At 41.3% G+C, this 17,968-nt stretch overlaps 1 protein-coding gene across 11 annotated transcripts in view; it reads right to left on the bottom strand.

The window, feature by feature from the left end:
• plxna4 (plexin A4) overlaps positions 1-17,968 on the bottom strand; it is a 712,781-nt gene that overhangs the window by 374,750 nt on the left and 320,063 nt on the right. For all 11 annotated transcript variants that reach the window (XM_073066781.1, XM_073066783.1, XM_073066775.1 and 8 more), the window contains exon 4: positions 13,757-13,888. In XM_073066781.1, the coding sequence (XP_072922882.1) occupies positions 13,757-13,888 (132 nt within the window). The remainder of the gene's footprint in view (positions 1-13,756; positions 13,889-17,968) is intronic.

The following is a 17,968-nucleotide window of genomic DNA, read 5'->3' on the forward strand; positions in this document are numbered from 1 at the left end:
ATCAAACCTTAAAAGTGGATGGGCTACAGCAGCAGAACACCATGAAAACACACACACACACACACACACACACACACACACACACACACACACACACACACACACACACACACACACACACACACACACACACACACACACACACACACACACACACACACACACACACCTCCCTGTTACTATTGATGATGAGGACAAGTACCTGGGTGTGTACCTGGACGATAGACGTGTGTGGAACACCAACACAGTGACTGTGTACAAGAAGGATCAGAGTCACCTCTACTTCCTGAGGAAACTGAGGTCTTTTGGAGTATGCAGGCCTATCCTTCACTTGTTCTACCAGTCTGTTGTCGCCAGTACAATCTTCTATGCACTGGGGCAATGGCATCAACACAGGTGATGCCAACAAGCTCAATACCTGATTAAAAAGGCTGGTTCTGTTATAAGAGTCAAACTGGTCACACTGGAAGCTGCGATAGAACAAAGGACCTTACAAAAATCCTGGCAATTCTGGACAATGTTTCTCACCCTCTGCATGCCACCTTGGCTGAACAGAGGAGCACTTTTAGTAATAGACTAAGACAACTGAGCTGCTCCAAAGAGCGCTATATGAGGTCATTCTCTATTATGAGTCAACGTATAGCAGGGAAGTGATGACCCTCTCCTGTTAGACTGTTTGAGGTACCTTTTTTTTAATTCTTTCATACTTCTCCTCTAATATTTGTATATCTGTGCACCTGTAATGTTACTGTGACACATCACTGTGGCACTTATGTGCTCTCTTCCTTTACTTCAGGTTGTTAGTCTATATCTAATGAGGAGTCACAAACTTCAGTGCTGGGGCCTCAACTCTTCTCAGTGGTTTGGGGTGGCTTGGTAGCATATTGCTTAGCGTAACTCTATTACAGCACCAACAATTCCTCACGCTGCCTGTAAGCAATTTGTACATTCTCTCCATGACCGCATGGGTTTCCTTCGAGTGCTCCGGTTTCCTCCCATAGTCCAAAGACATACTGATTGGTAAATTAATAGGTCATTATAAATTGACTCACGATTAGGCTAATGTTAAATTGGTGGGTTGCTGAGTGGCATGACTTGAAGGCCACAAACTTTGCACCATCTCGGAACGCAAGACCCTGCAGCGGATAGTGAGGTCAGCTGAGAAGATCATCGGGGTCTCTCTTCCCACCATCACGGACATTTACACTACACGCTGCATCCGCAAAGGAAACAGCATTATGAAGGACCCCATGCACCCCTCATACAATCTCTTCTCCGTCCTGCCGTCTGGGAAAAGGCTCCAAAGCATTCTGGCTCTCACGACCAGACTATATAACAGTTTCTTCCCCCAAGCTATCAGAATCCTCAATACCCGGCCTGGACTGACACCTTGCCCTACTGTCCTGTTTATTATTTATTGTAATGTCTGCACTGTTTTTGTGCACTTTATGCAGTCCAGTGTAGGTCCGTAGTATAGCTTTCTCTGTGTTTTTTTTTATTACATAGTTCAGTCTAGTTTTTTGTTTTGTGTCATTTAACCATGGTCCTGAAAAACGTTGTCTCATTTTTACTATGCACTGTACCAGCAGTTACGGTCGAAATGACAATAAAAGTTGACTTGACTTGACATGACAAAGACTTACTCCACGCTGTATCTCAATAATGAAAATAATCATTGCTGGGGCCTCGGCTGTTTTCAGTCTATGTTAGCAACTTAGAACCATAGAACCATAGGACATTACAGCACAGTACAGGCCCTTCAGCCCTCCATGTTGTGCTGACCCATATAATCCTTTAAAAAAAAGTACTAAACCCACACTAACCCATAACCCTCTATTTTTCTTTCATCCATGTGCCTGTCCAAGAGGCTCTTAAATACCCCTAATGTTTTAGCCTCCACCACCATCCCTGGCAAGTCATTCCAGGCACTCACAACCCTGTGTGTAAAAAAACTTGCCCCTGATGTCTCCCCTAAACTTCCCTCTTAGATGAAGAGGCTGAGTTGAATGTACCTGAGCTTGCAGACAACTCATAGGTAGGTGGGCAAATAAGTAGCAGGGAGGACACAAGAAGGGCTGGGAATGGGCTATGGACAAGTTAAGTTAGTTGGTATGCAAATAGCCATATGATCCTGCAGGTAAAAGTGAGGTTCTTTATTTTGGAAAGACAAAATGGAAAGCAGAGTACGATCAAAACGTAACAACTGTGAAACAGTGGAGAGTTGGTGGTCCCTGTATGCGGATCACAGTAAACTAATGTGTAGGTGTTGGAAATGCCTTGTTGTTTTTTCTCTTAGAAGAATACAAAACTGAGGAAGTGTGGAGGTGTAAAGAGTTCAGATGAACGAGAGATTATTCTCATTCAAAGACAAGATTCTGAAGGAGTTTGACAAGCTGAGAGGATGTTTGCACTGGGCGGTGAGCGTAGAAGTAAAAGGGAAATTCTATAGATGGTCAATTAGAGCTGAAGTCAGGGAGAATGTCTTCCTGTGATAGCTCAGGCACTGGGTCATGTGCAGTTCAGCAAGGGTTATAAGATGGCAATAAGCTGGAGACCTGACTGTTTCTAACTATCCTCAGAGCATTTTGGGGATCTTAAGACTTTTGCAGGTTTTCTGTTGAGTGGATTTGATACTGCATCAGTCAATCAGAAGCTAAAACTGAAATGTTCCGCAGAGTGATTCACCTTCTGGTTTCCCAAAGTTTTTCTACCGTCTCAAGGTACATGTCAGGGTGTTATGAAATAATCTTCATTCTAGCAACACCCAAGCAATTTAACACCAACAACACATTTAATTGGCATCCACTCTATTTCTGCAATATACCATCAAGATCCACTTCACAACTCTCTCTCTTAAACCTGCACTTGCTACCAACTAAGAAGGTTTGTCGGCGGCATAGTAACAAAATGGTTAGCACAACTCCTTACAGTACCAGTGACCCGGGTTCTCCCCGTGACTGCGTGGGTTTCCTCCCACAGTCCAAAAATACTGGTAGGTTAATTAGTCATTGTAAATTGTCCTGTGATAGGCTAGGGTTAAATCGGGTACTGTTGGGCAGCACAGCTCAAAGGGCTGTAAAGACCTACCCCACGCTGTGTCTAAATAAATAACTAAATAGATACAGCAGGTATATGGGTTCACACCCACACCCCCCCCCCCCCCCACCACCACCACACATCACACTGATTTACCATTCCTTCATCACTGCCGTCAGAATCAGGGAACCTTCTACCTTCTAATACAATAAGTGCGCTTTCACAAGAAGACCATAAGATGCAGGAGCAGAATTAGGACATTTGGCCCAACGATTTTTCTTTGTCTTTCAATCAAATCTGTTTTCTTCCACCTCATTCTCCCACCTTCTCCCTGTAATCCATAACAGCCCCGCTTACCAATTGAGAACATCTGAATCTCTGCCTCAAATACACCCAATGACTTGGTCTCCAGCCACCTCTATAGCAACAAATTCCACAGATTAACCACGCTCTGGCTGGAGAAATTCCTCCTCATCTCTGTTCTAATGGGACGTTCCTTTATTCTGAGATTGTGCCCCTGAATCCAAAGGTGAGGTTTAAAGAAGATAGATAACCACCTTCTGAAGATTTGGGCAATAAGTGGCCTTGCCTAGAGCACCCTGATTCCATGAATGAAGAATTTAAACAAACGATGCCATCAATATCATAAGTCAGCAGTCCCCCACCCTTAGGGTTGTGACTCACTTTGTGACCAGGTAGAAACCTCTACCTTCTAATAGAGTGCATGCACTTCCACAGGGGCTACAGTGGTTCAGGAGGACCATAAGGCACAGCAGCAGAATTAGAGTTGGCTCTGCTATTCAATTGTGTGTGAGGAACAAGAGGATTGTTTGATGGTTAGTGAAATGGTTGTTTAGGAAATGCTGCCAATATGGTGGCTGCATCATTTTCAGAATGCTGGGTAAGGGTCCAATACTTCAGTGGGTCATACCGGGGAAAAGGTTAGAGAATACTGTTGTTGAATACATTGTCCTCACACTCTCAGACAGAAGCGGCACTTTACATGTCTACAGGTTAATTACTATACCACTATACACTACTATACCGAGTACCATTAACAAAAGCATCAGCCATCTATCAAGTACCTGTTGGCACTCTTCACTGTTATCGGCCTCGAGTGGGCAAGGATCTAGTTTGTCAGAATGAATGTTGACAGACTTCCAGTACTGTCCAAGAACTTACAGGAATTAAGCATTGTGCATGGCTAGTTGGGAAGGTTACAGGGAGAAGGCAGGAGAACGGGGTTCAGAAGGAAAATAATTCAGCCATGGTGGAGCAGACCTGATACACTGAATGGCCTAATTCTGCTACTGTGTCTTATGGATCTAGGAGATAAAGAACATGGGGAAAAAAGCCTCTGTTTTGTAAGTGCATTTGATTGGGCAGGGCAGTTGGAGATGAGTTTATAATGACGTCCCTCCAAGAAAACCATAAGTTTGTCATAGGGTTTCGAGGCTTGCGTGCCTCAATGACCTGGAGACCTATGTTGGCTGGAGTCAGGGCTTTATGCTTTGGCTCTTGGGAGGGTCACCCATGACAAACAGGTCAAAGGGTAGATGCCAGACTAAGAGTGATCCACTGGCCCTCCAGGTTCGGGGTTCAGCTCAAGGCTAATAACCCTGATTGGTCAAACAAAACTGTTAGTGGAACAGCAATGGAGAATCCTTCTACATCTGAGTGCGACGGTATTACTGAGTCTCCATCCAGAACTTGCATGACTGAGTATTGAAAACTGAGCTACTGACACAACGAAGGAAGCCCTGAACATCGCCTTCATTGCTGCCCTAAACACCAGTGGTGTAATGGGCAGTAACTAAGTTTTATGATGTCACCTGCAGGAATATGCCCTGAGCTCAAAACTTTATTGAAAGTGCGCAGGAACCTAAAATCTCCAACCCACCCTTGTCCCGCCCTTGGCATTACCTCTAGATTTACAGTTTTAAAGGTGAGCAATGGCATTGCCTTTCACACTGATCCATATCATAATGTATACTGCAATTTTAATACTTATTATAAGTCATATGGCAGAAAAGGAGGCCATACACCATCAGGTCCACACCAAGTGAGTAGCAGATGATTCTCAACAGAAGGGACAGATCAGATACATGTAATGGGTATTTTTCAGCAAAACAGGAATGAGAAGAATTAGGGAAAATGCCTAGCAGACAGGAGGACAAAATTCTTGACTTTCAGTCATGAAGCCAGTGCACATCTAATTCAAGATTCAAGATTGTTTATTGTTATTCTTCTGTACATAAATTTAAAGAACAAAATGATTGTTATTCCGGATCCCATGCAGCATTAAAAACACTATAAATATAAACGCAATCCTATAAAACATAATGTACAAGTAAACTGGCAGTGCATGGGGGTGGGGGGATGAAGGATGCAGAGGGACTGTGGAGAGAAGTGGCTGATATGAACGTAGTGGTGGTCGGGGGGTGGTGGACTGGGTTAACGGTGGATGTGTTGATCAGCCGGTCGGTTTGGAAAAAGTAATTGTTTTTGAGTCTGGTGGTCTTGCGGATTCTGTGAAGCCTCTTCCTTGACGGGAGTGGGACAACCAGTCCATGAGGAGGGTGGGTGGGATCCTTCGTGATATTGCAAGCCTTTTTTCCAGTATCTTTTTATATATGTAATATATGTCTTTGATGGTGGGTAGAGTGCTAAGAAAGGATTGGAACATACCATATCAGTAAAACCAAGATGGCACTGGTGATACATGCCGACATTTTGCGGGCAATTCACAAGGAACTCCACCATCCTGGCCATGTTCTCTTCTTGCTGCTGCTATCAGAAAGGAGGTACAGGAGCAACACTCCCTCTAATTTTTTTTGTATAGCTGTGTGGACCAACCATTGCTCTAAGCAGGAAATGTTTACATGGCCTGAAAACTGCGCAGTCTTTAAATGTTCTTTTTTGTAATATCATACTGTGAATATTTAGAATGAAGACTGAAAAATCACATAGTTTTGAATTTATTTATTAATTGAAGGGCATAATGAAATACAGTACAACAGAAAAATCTTTAACTTTGTGTAAACTTTTTCTTCTCTGTCTTTATTACAAATACATTGTCAATAAGCAATGACCAGATTACGGTAGTTTTTCATCCAGACGGAAGATACGTCTTAATAATCATTAGATCATCCAAATGTTCCACTTATAGTCTGTTTCTGGATTTACAGTGAAAGAGTCAGGTTTACCTCATTGATACAGAGCAACACACACAAATTGATACCCTAACTTATGAGATCTTATGCCAAACTTCCTTTCAGGTTGATGTTAAAGTCTAAGGTACTGTCTTGTGGCAATTAGATTGAATGGGGTAAAAATATATTGTCCACTCAGACATTTTTTTTTTTCTTTTTTTAAACCCACTACCGAGAAAAGCTGTTTGGTAAAGAAAGAAAATGAAAAAAAAAATCCTTATCATATAGTAAAACATATTATAAGCCAACATCCGTACTTGATAACAAATCAAAAATTTTGAAAGTAATTCAAAAAAGGTCCCCACAATGTTAGAAAGTCTAGTCCTGATTCAGAAATTGAACAATGAATATTTTGCCTAAATTTTATACCTTTTTCAGGCCTTAACTGTTATTATTCCTAAATCCTTTTTTGATTCTCTTGATTCTATCATATCTTCATATACATGGAAAAATAAACACTCTCGACTAAATAAAGTTCACCTTCAAAAAGCTAAAAAGAATGGAGGTTTAGCTTTACCAAATTTTAGGTTTTATTACCGGGCAGTCAATATACGGAATCTTACTTTTTGATTATACTGTATTATATTAACCGAGAGGACTGTCCGGTTTGAGTTTCTTTAGAGGCTAACTCTGTTAATAAATTTTCTGTCATCTCTCTTCTCGGATCCTCAATTCCTTTATTTTTAAATAAACTAACTGATAGTTTTGTAGTTAAACATACTTTGAGGATTTGGGTACAATTTAGAAAATATTTTGGTTTATTGAGATTTTCTCTTCCAAGTCCCATTTTTTCTAACTAATTTTTTAAACCATTTATGACTGATGTAATTTTTAAAGATTGGAATAGACTGGGTATTAAAAACTTCCAGGATTTATTTGTTGGAGGAAGCCTCTTTTCAGTTGAGCAGTTGTCAACTAAATATAGCTGACCAAAAACCCACATTTTTCGATATTTACAAATTAGAGACTTTTTGTGGTCTCAAGTACATACATTTCCTAACAGTCCTGATAAGAATTTATTAGATGTAATTTTTAACTTGAAACCTTTTCATAATGGATCAATATCTAATATTTACAGTATGTTGTTGGGAATGAGAAATGTTCCTTTAGACAAAATTAAAAATCTTTGGGAACAAGATTTACAGACTTCAATTTCTGAGGAAACTTGGAATGAAATTTTTAAATTTGTTAATACCTCATCGTTGTGCGGCCGTCACTCCCTCTTACAATTTAAAGTGGTCCACAGGGCCCACATGACTAAAGATAAGCTGTCTCGTCATTATTCAGATATATCTCCCCATTGCGACAAATGTAACAATGGAGAGGCTTCATTAATTCATATGTTTTGGACATGCCCGAGTCTTGAAAAATACTGGAAGGTAGTATTTCAAACTTTTTCTGTGCTTTTTAAAGTACATTTTAAACCAAACCCTTTGACTCCTTATTCGGTATCGTTGGAGGAAAGGATATTATCTTGGTGACACCTGATTTGCACATTTTGGCTTTTATTTCTCATACCTAGGAGGGCATTTTTGCTTAAGTGGAAGGATGTTGCTCCACCTACTCATACTCAATAAGCGATGTTATGTCATGCTTAAAATTAGAGAAGATTTGTTGTTCAATTTCTGAATCAAAACATTTTTAATAATAATAAGGAAATGTAAAGTATAAACCTTTCGAAGTGCAGAGGATAGTGAACTGTCTGTGCTAAAGGGCAGTTACAATCAGCATCAAGGTTCAGGATTGTTTAATGTCATTTCCAGCACACAGTGTAAAGAAGAATGAAATAATTGTTACTTCAGATCCGATGCAGCTCAAAAAAACACAAGATAAAGAATGCAATATTTTTTAAATAACACAATAAATACAGATACATTTGTATATATTGCATGCCCATAAGGTGATGCTCAGCACAGGAGTGTCTGTACATAAGGTGACAGGCGTCTCGTGACTCCGACAGAAAATGATAAAGTGGTGGTGGAGTGGGATAGTGGGTGGAGGTGTTGATCAGCCTTACTGTTATTGAGCTTTGTGGGCCTGGCATAGATGCTGTGCAGCCTCTTCCCTGATGGGAGTGGGATAAACAGTCCATGAGCCATTGTCGAGCCTTACAGGCTAGAAGTGGAACATTTGGATGAAATAATGAAGATTAAAATCTATCTTTCATCTGGGTGCAAACTTAACCTGGGCAGTGCTTATTGACATTTATAATAAAGACAGACAAGAAAAAGTTTAGCAAACGTGAAAGATTTTCTTTGTTGTACTGTACTTTATTTCATTGTACCCTTCAATTATCCGAATCAGAATTAGATTTAGTATCATCGGCACACGTCATGAAATTTGTTGTCTTTGCAGCAGCAGTATAATGCAATACATAATAACGGGGAAAACTGTGAGATACAGTAAAGATATACACATTAAATAGTTAAATTTAAAAATCAGTGCAAAAATAAAAACAAAAAAGTAGTGAGGTACCATTCACGGATTCAATGTCCATTCAGAAATTGCATGGCAGAGGAAAAGAAGCTGTTCCTGAATCTAAAGAGCAAACACGAGGAAATCTGCAGATGCTGGAAATTCAAACAACACACACAAAATGCTGGTGGAACACAGCAGGCCAGGCAGCATCTATAGGAGAAGCACTGTCGACGTTTCGTCAGGACTGACAAAGGGTCTCGGCCCGAAACGTCGACAGTGCTTCTTCTATAGATGCTGCCTGGCCTGCTGTGTTCCACCAGCATTTTGTGTGTGTTGTTCCTGAATCGCTGAGTGTGTGCCTTCAGGCTTCTGTACCTCAAAATTATGTGATTTTTCAATTTCCATTTTAAATATTCATAGTATGCATAATTACAAAAAATATTTAAAGTGTCGTGTAGTTTTCAGGCCGTGTAAAAATTCCCTGTTCTGAGCAATGGTTGGTCCACAAAATTAAACCCCAGTGCAGTTTCTGTACCACACAGTGACGCAGCACGTTAGGATGCTCTTAACAGCGGATCTGTAGGAGGTCGTGAGTAATGGATGCCTTCTCAAGCCCTCTCCAGCCTGCCTAGAAAGTAGAGGTGTTGGTGAGCTCTTGACTGTGGAGACTGAGTCAATTATGTGGTCACTTTAACTCAAACACTCAGGGTGGGGTTAGTTTGACAGGTGGAGTTGGCATACCAGCAGGCAGCTTGGAGATCTTGCTGAGTTAACACTTGATTTAAAATGGCAACAGAACAATTGTTCTTCCTTTAATAATCAATGGTAGAGTGGCTACTGGGAAACATGACAACATTGTACAATGAAAGCAACACACTTACACTGCCTGGCATGTTCTTTAACGTAACAAGCTCCCAGATGGATGACATTCAGTGCAGTTTGTGAAGACACAATAAAACCAAAATCGGGAAATGTCACGGCATTTTATTCCAGGAAAAGTCAAACCTCACGACGCGAGCATATCTCTGAGTTGTCAAAATAGAACCTTGTTTTCATCATCTCTGGTGCAAAACAAAACTCAGCATTTTCATATACTCCATTACTGGAAAATGTCCTGTGCTGGCATGGCTTCAGACTAAAGGTCATCACCTTAGAACGCTAAGCGTTTCACTCTCCACAGATGCAGAACTCGCCCAGCATCCTCTGGGTTAATTGATACGTTCAGTCAAAGGCACCCAAAATAAGAGGCAAAGTTAGTCTCTTTTAATTCGTCATTCATCTGCAGAAATCTAGCCCAATCTATCATGGACAATTTTTAAATCAAATTAATTTGTTAAAAAGCTGAAGTCTGGCCTGTCTTTAAAATCACTAAAATAGTGGCATTTGGATTCATTGAGATTTCCCAGATCAAATTCCAACTCCAATACAGAGTGCAATCTCTTCCACTGGATGGCAATATTTTTGTGATGTTATTTTTCTCCAGTACAGTCAGTCTGGTCAAAAACTAGGGCTGTTTCTACACAGCGTCAAAGCACTTTCTTTTCAGCTACACCAGGCATAACGTTGGGTGCCATGGTAGCTTAGCGATTGGCATGACGCTCTAACAGCTCAGGGTGTCGGAGTTCGGAGTTCAAACCCGGCATCCTCTGGAAGGAGTTTGTGCGTCCTCCCTATGTAATGTGTGGTTCTCCTCTGGGTGCTCGGGTTTCCTTCCACAGTCCAAAGGTGTACCAGTTAGTAGGTTAATTAGTCATTGTAAGTTGTCCTGGGATTAGGAGAGAGTTAAATCATGGGTTGCTAGCAGCGTGGCACAAATGGCTGGAAGGGCCTATTCCACGCTGTATCGCTACATAAAAATTTAAAAAACTAAATAAATGTCTTCTTCCTCCTAGGCAGTTTCTTGGGTTGGAGATAACTTGCTTCCTCTCCAGTTCTGTGGATTCAGAGGTGCTGGTGAGGCCAGTGTGGAATCACAGACTGGGCCACGGGTGGGCCTGGGTGTGCTCCACACAGCAGGGGCTGAGCACTTTGGGAGTCAGTGCACTGCTTCTGTTATTTGCACTGAGCCTCTGTGTGTTCCTGATGCACCATCAATAACTCTCGGAGACGGGAGGTGAACGATAGGCTTTTATTAGCAGCAAAAGGGAGCACGGCATCTCGGAGACTGAGGGAGGAGCAGTGCCTCCAATCGCCTTTATACAGGGGTCTGTGGGAGGAGCGACAGGAGCAGTCAGCAGAGGAGCGTGTCCAGACAGGTATACATAGTTCACCACAGTTCCCAAGGAATATATACAAGCTTCTGAATGCCATTCTGAATTCTCCTTCTCCACTTTGAGTGCTCACTGGGGCAGGGGTTCCGAAGAGTCCATGACAATGGTACTCCTTTCCTCTCCCCAAAGGAGGCCAGAAAAGCCATCTTTGAATCGTTTCCTCTGACCACCTGGTAACGATCACGTAAACTGCAGAGGGGGCATTTTGAATTTCACAGTTCAAAGCAAATGTATTATCAAAGTACATATATGCCACCTAAGACTCAATTTCTTGTGGGCATTCACGGTTAGTACAAAGAAATACAATGGAATCGATGAAAAACTGCACACAAAGATGGGCAAGCAGCCAATGTGCAAATACAAAAAGAAAAATAGAGATAGATAGAAAAGTACATTTTGAGAATATGAGTTGTAGAGTTCTTCAAAGTAAGTCATAGGTTGTGGAATCAGTTCAGTGTTGAATGAGTGAAATTATCCATGCCAGTTCATGAACTACTCATGTCAATAATCCAGTTGTTGGAAGCATGGTAAAGTCCGGTACGAAGCGAGTGAGGAGCTCATCTCCCCCGAAACCACAATCCTAACACAGCTATCAAGCACCTTCTGCAAAATCTACATCAGCCATCTCAGAAGTGAGAGCATGTCATCCTTGACTCTGAGAGACTGCCTCGGAGAATGGCGCAGTGGAGAATCGCCAGGCTTCATTCACTACCCGTCCTTTTCCACACACACTGAGCGTTATTGACTTGTTCTGTTTTATGTTTCCAAGATACATAACTGCCACAGGCACTGCCACTTCAGCTTTTCAGTGTGTCATCAAAGCTAAGAGCCGTAGCAAAGGTGACTTGGTTGAAGTGGCGTTAAAAGTGACCTGAAATTCTGGGCCTATTTGGAAGGGATTAATCACTGCCCTTGTCACCAGCTCTAAAGAGAGCCAGCTGGTAATTCCTACAGGCACGACAAGAGTGTTGGATGTCAGTGTTGACGCGTCAGAGAAAAGGCCATGCTGCACTTGACAATGCAACAGCATTCAGTGTGACAGCTCTGACTGCATCTAGCAGCTAGCAGATAGATACCTAGCTGCTTTCTTACTCTGTCCTGAGTTATAATATTTCTACTGATCAGTGTGTTCAGCTCACACTGGACACAGGTGCACTCAGTACGGGGAAATCAGGGCATCCCATTTGTGAAGCCAAATAATGGATGTAAAGTGAGAATGCGGGTTGATCTAGCCTTTAACTTTGTGATTAGTTATTCCAACTCTTTAAGCAATATGAAAATAATGGCTGCTTTATCAATTGTCATACTCAAATTCCAGTTTGAGATGGCACTACTGAAATTGGTCAACCGCTTACGGCAAATTCAAAAGGCAAGAAATACAACTAAAAATATGATTAGTAACACCTTTTCTGAGGTAAATTGTGCAGACTATCACCATAAACAATGAAGAGGCGAGCAAAGGCGAAGCTGACTCGAAGGATGAGCTGTGCTGGTACATTCCCAAGTCGGAATGGAACATATTCAAGACCGTTTCGCAGCCGGGGATGCAGTTGGAATGAGCGAATCAGAGAGGAGTTTCAACTACGGTCCACCTAACCCGGGTGCAAGGCTGGATTGATTTAAGAGCAGAGTCAATTTGGAGAGGTCAAGAATGACTTCAGGCTAGGTGGTGAGGTTTAGGCCCGGAGCATGTCACTGCACCAGGGCTCAGGTCCTAATGTGAGGCACAATCCGATGTGTTTGGATGATTTAAACACGGGCCCAGCTAGACTGGAAAGGCAGCCTGTCAGGACTGGGGGGCGAGGGTCTGGCCAATTTTGCTCGCTCGTTCGCTCTCCCGTGATGTTCACTCCGCTCTCCATGGCGCTGAGTCTATAGGACTGCTCCGGCTCCTACGCACTTCGTGTCTGTGAGCTTCATGGCGATTTGCTCGCTACATGATGAACTGAGACTGAGGCTTGGGCCTACTCGGGGATATGGGTTTATGCACTTAATTTGGTTCAGAATGCTGTTGCTGACTTCTGTTGTGCGTATGATTGGTGTTTTTTCACACTTTCTCTGAGCATTGGGTTTTGGTCTTTCTATTTTTTTAATTGGGTTCTTTTGGGTTTCTTGGCTGCCTTTAAGGAGACAAATCCAAAGGTTGTATAATTTATACATACTTTGATAATAAATGTACTGTGAACATTTCCCTGGGCTTACCCAAAACCATACGGAATCTTCTTAGAGGAACCATTATTCTAGATTTCCAACTTCTGCAGAATTTTTTGTGTTTACAGCATCTTTATGAACAGAAAATATAGTTGCAGTGTGTGTGTCACAACAGTAACACAGCGTAACTATGAAACAAATGGTCACAGATCTGACCTCACACACAGCGGTAGGGAGAGGGTGGCTGCAAAAAGCTCAGCCAATGAGTTTTCCACATTTCAAACATCTGACATTTTTTGTCCTCTGCACCTCCGGTCTTTAATCTCTTACACAACATCCTTCTCCACTCTTTCGTTCTCTTCTCACCTCAAGGTTCAAGATTCAAATCTATTAAACACATGTGGATTGAAACATACAGATGAAATACATCGTTTGTGTTAACAACCAACGCACCCAATGGTGTGCTGCAAGCAGTCCACAAGAGTCACCACACATTCGCCAATATAGCCCGCCCGCAATTCTCGGCAGAGCAACACAGAATATAAATAATTATCTCCAACAACATCAGATGCCACTCTCCATTTTCCAATTCTTGTCAATTGAAATTTCCATCTTTATAACAGTACAGCCGTGTAATGTAATCAGCCAGAAGATGTCGCCTGGTCTTACCTGCTTCTCTGACATAATGTAGAGGTATTGTTGATCCACAGACAAAGCCATGTCACGCAGAATAGCACCACTCTGCACAACTTGAATGGTCTCGTACTGCAAGGCACCATGGGAAGGCCCATCCACTCGAATCTGTGCAGACCAGAAAGAGATAGCAAGATTACTTTCTGAAATGTTGATCAATTGTTAGCTAAGTCTATCAGACTTCCTCAAGTTTGCACTCACTAATAATTCATGTAGTCGCTGGAGGAGTCTCTGCTGTGTTTTTTTTTAATAATTCACAATCTGCACCTTTCCTCTTAAAAAATAAACGATTGAAATTAGTGTCAGTGTGTTGGATCCCTCCATTCTCTTCACTCGCATAAGTTTTTTGCTTAATGTCAGAATGGTTTGAACAAAGTAAACGGAAATATTGCAGCCTCATGTATTTATCTTTTAGATTAGTAAATAAAGGAGCAATTTTACAATTTCAATCCCCATAAAATAACTAATAAGATTGTGGATTCAAATGCCACTGTGGGTACTTCAACACAAAACTCAAAATTTACAGTCCAGTGAGGAATCAAGCTGGTGTACATAATCATAAGTACCAGATTTCACAAGACATTAAATAAAGGGCCAAAATATTTTCTTAGGCAGACTTAAATGTCACTGGCACCACTTCACAGTAAACTAGAAGAGCTCTCTCTAACATCTTAACTTATATGTATGCATCCATTACATTACTTAATGACAGACTCTCCAATTGTTATCAATTGCCATTTGTGGGACATTGTTGTGCGCAGATAGCGGAAGTGGAAGAAGCGGGTGTAATGACAACATTTTAAAACGTTTGGACAGGTATATATGGATAGGAAAGATTTAGAGGGATATGAACCAAATGCAGGAATATGGGAATATCTCAGGTAAGCACTTTTGGACTAGTTGGGCCAAAGGATCTGTTTCTGTACTGTATAACTTATCACCTAAAAATATGGAAAAAATGACTCCCCTCCATTGGGGAAACAGAATACACAATAGTCAGCCACATGGAGTTCAGCAGGGTCACGAGTTCTTCTTGTCTGCTCCCTTAATTCTCTATCCCAATCTGTCATTATTCAAGATTCAAATTTATTTATTATGTGTACATTGAATCATACAGTGAAATGCGCCATTGCGTTAACAAGTAACACACCCAAATGTGTGCTGGAGCAGCCCATGTGTGTTGCCACATATTCCCGCACCAACATGGCATGCCACCTCGGTCTTTAACTTCCTGCAATGTTCTAATGGGGTTTGAGAAATGGCACCTCACCTTCTGCTTAGACGCCTTACAGCCTTCCAGACTCAACACTGAATTCAGGATTTCAGGTCATTCCTGTCTGGCATCACACATTTTCTGCATTCAGTAACTCCTTTCCTCTCTAGAAATAATCTTTTGTTATTCCCTGATCTTTACCACAGTCTTTTAGCTGCAACCATCATGTCTTCATTCAATCTGTTCCTGGTCAACAATGTGCTATAAATCTTCCCTTTCATTTCCTCTATCACTCTCAATTTCCTTTACAACTGAAAATATTTCACACCTTTCTCTGCTCTAATGAAATTTCATCTACCTGAGACTTATTTGTTATTTCTCTCTTCACAACTGCTGCATGGCCTGCTAGGTACTTCTAGCACTTACTATTTTTGTTTCAGATTTCTAACATCTAAAATATTTTCATTTTGGAATGTGACAACTACTCAGGTGATCTCTCCCACCCTAGATAATGTTCTCATCACTCAATACAAGATACAAACCATTTATTTGAATTATGTAAACTATGATGATTATGCTTGCAGGGATATTGTTCCCATTAATGACAGCAGTTTGGTACCAACAGGGGCATATTTGTGCATTTAAAAAGAAAATGAAATGTCTCAAAATCTAACATGTTTAACTGAACACCAGGTAATTAACGACAAAGGAAATTGCAGTGTTCCATGCCACTCTTCCCCAGGTCTGTGACTGTTCCCCTACTGAGAGGTGAGAATTAAAATGAATCAGTTACCAATAGCACTTGGCACGTATTTCATTTACTGGCATACATCCTACTGTGATCACAATCTTCTAAATGTCACATGCTGCAGACTGCGAGGACAGGAGTTACAGTTGATTGACTGAGAACATAGTGGTTTGTAAACACACGCATGTGTGAAATACCCATTTCTCTCCAAGAGGTGGTTTTCACTTTCTTCATTTTCTTCCTGGCTTGGCTGGTGTTTGCCCTTAACCAAGACCGTAACCAGATTGGCACTGAGTTGTGGGATCTTGCTGCGCACATTGGCTAGCAGATTTGACTGATGGTTTGTATGCTTGCAAAGCATCGATGATACTCTGGGCATCTCAAGAGGTTAAAGACAAACAAGATCTTTAAACTCCTTGGAAAAATGTGTTTAATTATTCTCATGATGTTGTTCACAGTGAACACTAAATCAATCCAGATTATTATGAAATGAAAAACCCAGAAACAAAGGTCAGAAAATATAATGCCAATCCATATCTTTAAAATCCCAGTTGACCAACTCTTTCTCATTTCATTTCCGTAACAGAATATAATCTTTTCAAACACACTTCCGACTTAAACCCAGTATAAAATTCTCAATGCTTCCCCACTTATTCCCATTGGATGGAATCCCAATGGACTACCTCCTTTTCCATTCACATTCCTTATGCAAAATCCCAGTAGAACAGAACCTTCCAATTCCAATACAACACATGAAATCTCAATAGGCCAAAATGTTGCCAAGGTCCTAATGAACTACTTCCATTTTGGTGACTTCAGATAAGTTCACCTCCAAGAGGACCACCACCTTGACGTAGTTTGGAGGCTTGCGTGCCTCAATGTCCCAGAGGGCTATGTTGGATGGAGCGAGGGCTTTAAGCTTTGGCTCTTGGTAAGGTCACCCATGCCAAACAGGTCATAGCATAAGAGGCTAGACTAAGAGCAGTCTACCAGTCCTCCAGGTTCAGGGGTTCAGCTCAGGGCTAATAACCCTGACTGGTCAAAAACCAATTGTTGCGGAACTATCAATGAAGAATCCTCCTATACAGACAGAGGTGAAGGACCCTCATTGCTGCCCTAAATGGGCAGTGATTAAGATAAGTTCTAGCTTTACAACCAAACTTAGCGAATCATGATTGACGGGTCAGAGGAACAGGGGTTCACATTCCACGCCAGTGGCTTGGACCCACATTCTAAGTTGGAACTTCTGTACAGTACTAAGGAGATGGTGCAACTGCTATTTTAAATACAATCTTAGGCCAAGGCCTTAAATCTGCCTCAAATAGATAGATAGATAGATACTTTATTCATCCCCATGGGGAAATTCAACATTTTTTCCAATGTCCCATACACTTATTGTAGCAAAACTAATTACATACAATACTTAACTCAGTAAAAATATGATATGCATCTAAAATCACCCTCTCAAAAAGCATTAATAATAGCTTTTAAAAAGTTCTTAAGTAGTTTACTTAAATACATTGAGTCCTAACCCCGGCACTTTAACATATCTTACTCCTGGCGGTTGAATTGTAAAGCCAAATGGCATTGGGGAGTATTGATCTCTTCATCCTGTCTGAGGAGCATTGCATCGATAGCAACCTGTCGCTGAAACTGCTTCTCTGTCTCTGGATGGTGCTATGTAGGTACAGATGATTCCACCAAATTCTTCAGAGAAAACCAGGAAGGTTCCACAAGGTTTAACTTATTATTTACCCACCAAAAAATATTATTAAAATCTTACTTTTTATTGTCATATATTTTATCATAGGAGATTGCCATGTTAATTGACTGTGTGTGTTTGACTATAGAACACAGAACATTACAGCACAGTACAGGCTCTTCAAACCCTGAGCTTTTAATCTGCTCTAAGATCAATCTAACACTGACTACCTACATAACTCTCCATTTTTCTGTCATCCGTGTGCCTATCTAAGTTTCTCATTCACTTCTGATGTATCTCCCTCCACCATCATGCCTGACACCAGGGTGTTCCATGCACCTGCCACCACCTATATAGCAAAACCTCTGTCTGACATGCCCCCATAATGTCCACCAATATCTTTTCTGCTGCTTGAGAGTCAGTAATAACTCACAGTAATCTGACCAACCTTTTTCAGTCCTTCACTCAAATAAGTACATCTAATGTCATCCTACATTGCCCCCAATGTCAACCCTACTCTTGCCT

The sequence above is a fragment of the Hemitrygon akajei genome, chromosome 14, assembly GCF_048418815.1.
Source record: "Hemitrygon akajei chromosome 14, sHemAka1.3, whole genome shotgun sequence".
NCBI lineage: Eukaryota > Metazoa > Chordata > Chondrichthyes > Myliobatiformes > Dasyatidae > Hemitrygon > Hemitrygon akajei.